This window comes from Coturnix japonica, chromosome 1 (assembly GCF_001577835.2).
Source record: "Coturnix japonica isolate 7356 chromosome 1, Coturnix japonica 2.1, whole genome shotgun sequence".
In the NCBI taxonomy this organism is placed as follows: Eukaryota; Metazoa; Chordata; class Aves; order Galliformes; family Phasianidae; genus Coturnix; species Coturnix japonica.
This window is the reverse complement of record NC_029516.1, coordinates 52,307,875-52,313,874: the sequence shown is the minus strand read 5'-3', so window position 1 is coordinate 52,313,874 and position 6,000 is coordinate 52,307,875. Positions and strand designations below refer to the sequence as shown.

Below are 6,000 nucleotides of genomic sequence, written 5' to 3'. Positions count from 1 at the left end.
GATGCTTTCAGGTCTCTCTGGAGCCTTCATGCTGAACAGCCCCAGCCCTCAGCCTGTCCTCATGATAGATGTTCCATCCCTGGGACCATTCTGTCGCCCTTCTCCGGACGCGCTCCAACAGGTCCCAGTCTGTCCTGAACCGAGCAGTCCACATCTGGACGCAGAACTGCAGTGCTGTATCAGCAGCGCAGAGCAGAGCGGCATGGTCAGCGTCTCGCAGAGGTGTCAGCTATCTCCCCCCAGCTCCGTGCCGCAGGGTGCCGACCCTCCCGGGCGGAGGGAACGACCCGAGTTCGGGTGGCGGGGAGGAGGCAGGTGCGGGGAGCGGCAGCAGAGCCCGCCCGGGACCTGAGCCCAACCGGGAGCTGCCCCCGCGGGGCCGCGGCACCGCCCCGCACCTGGGCCCGCCCCGCGGAGGGGGGCCGATCCGAGCCGGTGCCGTGCGGAGCGGCCCGGCGGCGGGAGCATGGCCCGGGGCGGAGGGGGCCCGGCGCCCTGAGCGGCGCCATGCGGGGCCGGCTGCTGGCGCGCCTGCGGCGGCGGCGGCTGTTGAAGCTGCTTCTGGCGCTGGGCGCGCTAGTGCTCGGGCTCTGGGCCGCCTACCTGGAGCTGCTGGCGGCGGCGGGACCCGGCGGCGGGGCCGGCGCGGACCGCAGTAAGTACCGCTCGTCCCGTTCCGCCCTCGTCTCTATACCCGGTGCCGGGGTCGGAGCTGGGGTTTGTGCCTCGAGAGAGGGGCCGGCGTCGGGATTTCGCCTTCTGTCCGTCGGCTCCGTTCGGAGGGATGTCACGACGCGGGACCCGGCCGGGTTTGCGGAGTCCGATGGGCGGGCTCGGATCCGGCGTTTTGAGTATCGCCTTAACGGGACAGCGGCGGTATGTTTGTATGTACAGGAGGAGGCAGCGCTTGTCCGGGAGATGCGCTGCTGGCCTCGAAACGGTGCGCTTGGTGCGAACTTGGAGGAGTACAGCAGGGAGGAGATGGGGTGCGGGAAGATTCCTTTCCTTTTCCTTTCCTTTTCCTTTCCTTTTTCTTCTCCTTTTCCTTTTCCTTTTCCTTTTCCTTTCCATTTCCTTTCCTTTTATTTTTCCCTTTCCTTTTTTTCCCCGTCCCCTTTTCCTTTTCCCTTTCCCTCCGCATTTGAGAGGCTGATCCGTGTTTTTATATAAACACGGTTATTCCATCCTTGCTGTATGCCTTTCCATGTTTGTCTGTTACACTCAAAAGGCAGCTCTGAATAGCCCGTGGTTATGGGTGTTGTTTCCTAAATACAGGCAGTGATTGGCACCGGTCCATGCAGTAGCATTGTCCCCAGCACACCGAGCTGCCAATGCTGCTCAGCATCTTGGTGGCTTTGTCCAATTCTCATTCCCGTGGGTCAGCCTTGGTGTCAGCATTCAGGTTTTCGGCTGCAGCTGTGCAGGGAGCTCCATGGGTATCTGCTCCCATAAAGCCACTACAGGACCAGCCCATCAGCTGGTCCATTTGTTCCCTGTTATCCCTGATAAGCTGCACCATGAGTCTATGATACAATGTGGCATCTTCCATGCCATATAGACAAGCCTCCAGGTTGGATAATAGGAAAGAGTTCTTCTCCAAGAGAGTGGTAATGCATTGGAATGGGCTGCCCAGGGAGGTGGTGGAGTCACTGTCCCTGGAGGTGTTCAGTAACCGTGTGGATGTGGCACTGAGGGAGGGACGTGGCCAGTGGGCATGGTGTGGTGGGTCTATGGTTGAACTTGATGATCTTCAAGATCTTTTCCAGCATTATTCTGTGGTTCTGTTCCTGCTGCATGCCAACACACCCAAAGGTCCCCACAAAAATACACCTGTAAATGTGAAGAGGGCTCCTGTGGTGCAGAAAGGGAGAGAGGGAGGCTGTGAGGTGTTAAAGCAGTGGTGATAAGGGGAAAGGGCTGGGTGTGTGCAGGCACACAGTGAAGGTTCTTGTACTGGTAGCAATGCAAAGGGAGAGGGAGTGGGTGAAATGGGCTGGGAGGGAGGTGAGAATAGGAGGAATGCACACAATCAAGGAAGTGCTGTTATGCTCCCGATTCTTCCTCTCTGCCTTTAGGCAGGAACTACTCATACATCTTAGAACGTTCATCCTGTTTCAAGACTGAAACTGGAAACAGTGACACGACTGCAGTCCCTACCAACTAAAACAGAAGATGAGGAAATCAACTGTATTATCTTCAAGTTGAAATAAAAAGTTGCGCTCTCTCTCAACCCACCGTGGTTGCCGGTGGCACAAAGGGTGCAGTCTCATCAGGGTCCCTGCAGCATCAGAGTGCTGGGTATTGAGGTTGCATTCCCCAGCCTCCTGGGGAGCATCTCGGAAGCTGCCAGCAGAGCAGGGTTAATCCATGACCTTCCCCACCCTTCTTCTCACCCTGTACCTCCAGAAGCCTGCTTTGTTTGAAGAGAAATCTGGGGCTGGAATGAAAAACAACTGGTATTTGTTTTCTTCTGGTTGTTAGAACAAAATAGTGTTTTCTTCTCTTGGGACTGGGTAGGCTGTGTTTGTGACCCTGTGTGGCGGCTCTTTCCAGAGGTCCTGGAGAGCTGGTAGAGGAGGGGGTGATTCTCAGAGCAATTAATGCTTTTTTTTTTCCTCTTGTTTTTGCATTGCTTTCCTTTGTGCGTCCCAGGTGGGAGTACTATGTAAGTCACAGCTGGGAACCAACCAAGAGCTGCCATCTCTGGTGACCTGATGCAACAGCCCCACCAGTTATTGCTAATAAAATACAAAGGCTGTTTACTAAATAATCTTTCCAGGTAAAATGCTATAAAGCTCCTTCCATGGAGGGCAGAAAGCTGTAGATCTGTTGGGCTTGGATGGGAGCTATGGGAGATCTCTTCTTGTCTCCCGTGTCTGTAATTTAACTTTCTCCTTGCCTCTGAAAAAGCATTGTGGAACTGCCTATGCAGGGATGGGTATGTGTGTGCTCTCTGCTCTCCCTAACTTCACGTTGCTCTCCCTCAAGAGGTCAGTGTGAAGTGAGAGAAGCGAATCTGCAATGGCTGCAGACAATGGAGTTAAGTGGTGTTTCAGAGCTGTGACCCTGACTGTCCTCCTCTTATGTATGTGGAACTCTGCTATGCATTGAGTTAAGCACATGAATCGTGGAATCAAAGAATCAAAGCACTAAGGTCAAAAAAGACCACTGAGATCACCCATTCCAACCCCAACCCATCCCCACCATGCCCACTAACCATGTCCCTCAGTGCCACATCCACATGGTTCTTCAAATGTGACTGCATCAAGGTATCCCTAAATATAAGGATATGGAAGAAAGCTGTACCGGCAGGGCTGTTGTCTTCTGGGCAGGATAGTTCTGCTGTTGTAAAGTGGGAGGCGTGCTTGTTTCTTTTATTTTTCTTTCTTTTTTTTTCTTTGGTTAATTGAGCATATTTGGCTGGCCTGCTGCTCAGTATGTATTTATAGGAATCTTAAATAAACATGTTTTCAGCTGAGGGAGGAAAACCAAGTAGGCTGATGTGAGCAGAAGATGGGCACAACTCTCCTCCCATGGGATGTGGCTTCTTGTCATCCAACACAAGTTGGAGCAGGCAGGACGCTGCATCCCTGCCAAGGAACCTGGGCACTGGCAGTTTGCACTGGCTGCCTCGCGGCAGGCTCTGAGCACAGGTGCTTTTCCCATCTTTGCTGGTTGCCACACAGTGAGCTTCACCCCACCAGTGAGTGCTGGAGGCAAGGATCTTCTTTTTAGAACCATAGAATCATTTGGGATGGAAAGGACCCTTAAAGGCCGTCTGGTCCAACTCCCCTGCTATGAACAGGGTTGCCCACAGCTTGCTCAGAGCCTCGCCAGCCCGACTTTGAATGTCCCCAGGCACAGGGCATCCACCAAGGACTGGATGGATGAATGAAGAGTAGGGAAGGGAGGAAGCAACTCAGAAGCACAGGGTAGTGGGTCTGGAGTCTGAGTCCTGCACTCTGCTGCAGTGCTGTTGGCTTGGCAACACAGTCAGGGCAGTGGGCAAGGGCAGGGAGAGGTCTTGGGAGAAAACTACCCTCGATGTGGGTAAGTGGGCTGGAGGGCTTGTACAGAATCCCTCTTTGCTTTAAAACTTTGTGTCGACATTGTAAAAGTGAATCCCTGAACAAGCTTACAGACAAGGTCAGTCTCTAAGCTCTGCCGTCTGTTTTTTTTTCTGCTGTGAAGGCTGTACTATCCTGGGAGCCCCTAAGTCACTTGCACTGATTTCCTTTATTGCAGGTGAGTGACGCTGAGCCAGGTTAGAGCAGGGTGTGTGGGATTAGATGAAATTGCTGGGAGGTGCTGCTTGTAGAAGCAAGAGAGTAAGGGGCCCTGCTTTAACTTGCGCCTCCTGGCTGCTCCAACCCACCCCTGCTCCTCTGCATTTCTGTGTTGTGTGTAAGCAGCGCTGGATGTATGTTATCTTCCCACCTGGGTTTGTGACAGTCCCATTTCTTGGGACTTGGGCTTCTGCTTTAATTCAGCAGCACGTAGTTCCAGTGTCTGAAGTGGGAAATAGGAGGGACTCAGGAGAATCCAGGGAGATGTGCTTGTAAAATTCATTTATGACAAAACTTCCCCTCCCCAATACATGTGCTTTTAATGTCCTTTTCCAGCCATAGAAAACTGTCTCCAGGTTATTATGGAGCAGCATGAGCTACTTAAAACCTGTCTTGAGTCCTTACAGGTGCATGTCTGTGTGTTAGGAGGCAGCTGGTGAAATACTGAAGTTGCTCAGTGTAATTCATCCACTTCTATAACCTCATTGCACGTATGCAGAAGGCTGTGCACACTCAGATATGCAGCTTTGTTCACGTGCACGCTGTCTGGCTTTTGAAATTGCTCACACTCACACTTACTTGCCTGTGCATGCTCAGTATCGCTCTTTTGCATAGCTAATTGCACCAAAGGCTGCTGAGTGCCCACAATGAGAGGTTCAAGCATGTGATGCTCCACGGGTGGCCGAACCTTTGCTGTTTCCCTGTAGTGGGAAAGTCAAGCTAGATACCTGCACCTCTGTTCTGTGCTGGTGAGACCTCACTAGAGTACTGCATCCAGATGTGGAGTCCTCAGTGTAGGAGAGATGTGGGCCTGTTGGAGCATATCCAGAGGAGGGCCACAAAAATGATCCCAGGGATGGAACACCTCCCCTACCAGTACAGGCTGAGAGCTGGGACTGTTCATTTTGTACCTCTGAGGACAGAATGAGACACTGGCTTGCAGTGACCTGAGCCAACATCATTCCTCGAGGCCCACCATGGTTTGGGAGAAGGCCGGCACGGCAGGCAGGGCAGGTTTTTGACTTGGAGGCAATCAGTTCCTTCCCATGCATGTACAGAAAGCGGCTTGTGAATCTGGCTTTTTCCATTTCTTGACACAAAGTCAGGTCAGGATCTGACTCGTATGTAACCTCTTTCTGGAGCGGCGCCCAACTCCTGGCTCCCTGTGTGCTGCATGAGAGCTGTGAGTGTTTGCTCTCTTGGAACCTGGCCCACCATCTGCAAGTGATTTGGGGACTTTCTGGGGCCAGGCAAAGACTGCGTATTATTATTAGAAAGAACCTCTTGCACCACCCCTCTGACTACATATGTTACCTGTGACAGGTTTGTGTAGAGGTGTGCCAGCACAATGCGTACTCCCTCACCACACCTTCCTGTCCTGTTGAATCAGGCTGTGTGGATTACTCACATACCAGGGAGCTGTGCCTTCCTCTGCGTATGCTGCACACCGTGCACTTGGCAGAGGAACCCTATTGTCTTCTGGAGATGCATCTCCAGAACAATGCGGGTGGCTGGCATTGAGCTGTCAGCACAAAGTCTCTGTCTTGCGCCTCTCACCTGCAGGTTCAGGCAGATGTGGAGGCAGAGTGGCACTGGGAGAGGTGACTGACATCTTTCATCTCCTGGTATGGAATTACCAGTGTCTGCAATACTGTGAAAAGCAGGATGTCTTCCTGGAGGTTCTATTGTAGGTCACGGCAGTAGGGATTGTGGG

The 6,000-nt window shown here is 52.8% G+C and overlaps 1 protein-coding gene across 3 annotated transcripts in view; it reads left to right on the top strand.

The window, feature by feature from the left end:
- Positions 1–476: 476 nt before the first annotated feature.
- B4GALNT3 (beta-1,4-N-acetyl-galactosaminyltransferase 3) overlaps positions 477–6,000 on the top strand; it is a 54,889-nt gene continuing 49,365 nt past the window's right edge. For 2 of the 3 annotated variants that reach the window (XM_015865682.2, XM_015865674.2), the window contains exon 1: positions 477–655. In XM_015865682.2, coding sequence (XP_015721168.1) covers positions 508–655 — 148 coding nt within the window. In that variant the 5' untranslated portion in view covers positions 477–507. Of the gene's footprint in view, positions 656–685; positions 877–6,000 lie in introns of those variants that run through there. The other variant, XM_015865690.2, reaches the window with a different exon arrangement.